Here is an 815-nt window from a genome sequence, read left to right on the forward strand (position 1 = left end):
GATGCAAGCTATGGCATTCCCCACTTCGATCGAGTGAAACATGCAGAGCGGGTGTCGATGGCGTACGCAACCCGACCCCATCATTGGTAGACCACCAGTGTCTGGGTAGACGCAAAGATGACTGGCCACGGCCGTCAAGTTTAGCAACTGGATTCTTTTGGGTTTACAACGTGAAAGCGACGAGGTTAAACGATCGGGTTCATCTTAATTTACCCAGGTACTCTGTCGTCAATGCTACTAAATGCTGCATATCGCCCCTCGGCGTGGCAATCTGGCGGTACAGCGCGCAACTCACACCATAGGAATGGCAGAGCTGCAGTCTCTAACGATGACCTTTGGAATTGCGAAATGCTTAATCAAAACTTTGGACTCACATTTCCTTTGAGTCTTCGGCAGAGCTGGAACTATGCGGCAATCCACCCTGATCAATCTTGCAGCTTGAATGCTGCCATGTGCCTCAGTTGGGAATAGCAAGGAGCGGCCAGGCACATTGGGTCAGTAGTTCATTGAAGGAGATGATTCTACGCGGAGGCACACCACAGTGGTCATATGTTTGACAAATTAGACATTAGTATTCGTTGCATCCTGGCTACCCCTGAGCTGGGGACTTTGCCCTCGGCACATGGGCGGCATCAGGCTCTCGGATAACACTCGAACTAGCGACGTCTGCTTCCTCCGCCATAGCTGGCTGCTTGGATCTCTGCTTCTCCGACATCTCTGGCTGCTCCCCAGCCACGATAGGCACGGCTGCAACCCCCGCAGGTGGCGCCGCTGCAGGCCTCGCAGGAAGAGGGGGCGGTGGCTGTTCGGGTGGG

The 815-nt window shown here is 54.1% G+C and overlaps 1 protein-coding gene across 1 annotated transcript in view; it reads right to left on the reverse strand.

The window, feature by feature from the left end:
* Positions 1 to 589: 589 nt before the first annotated feature.
* VDBG_02897 (siderophore iron transporter mirB) overlaps positions 590 to 815 on the reverse strand; it is a gene marked incomplete at both ends in the record, with an annotated part of 1922 nt that continues 1696 nt past the window's right edge. The window contains one exon of the mRNA XM_003006712.1: positions 590 to 802. Within this exon, the coding sequence (XP_003006758.1) occupies positions 590 to 802 (213 nt within the window). The remainder of the gene's footprint in view (positions 803 to 815) is intronic.

This window comes from Verticillium alfalfae, genomic scaffold (assembly GCF_000150825.1).
Source record: "Verticillium alfalfae VaMs.102 supercont1.3 genomic scaffold, whole genome shotgun sequence".
In the NCBI taxonomy this organism is placed as follows: domain Eukaryota; kingdom Fungi; phylum Ascomycota; class Sordariomycetes; order Glomerellales; family Plectosphaerellaceae; genus Verticillium; species Verticillium alfalfae.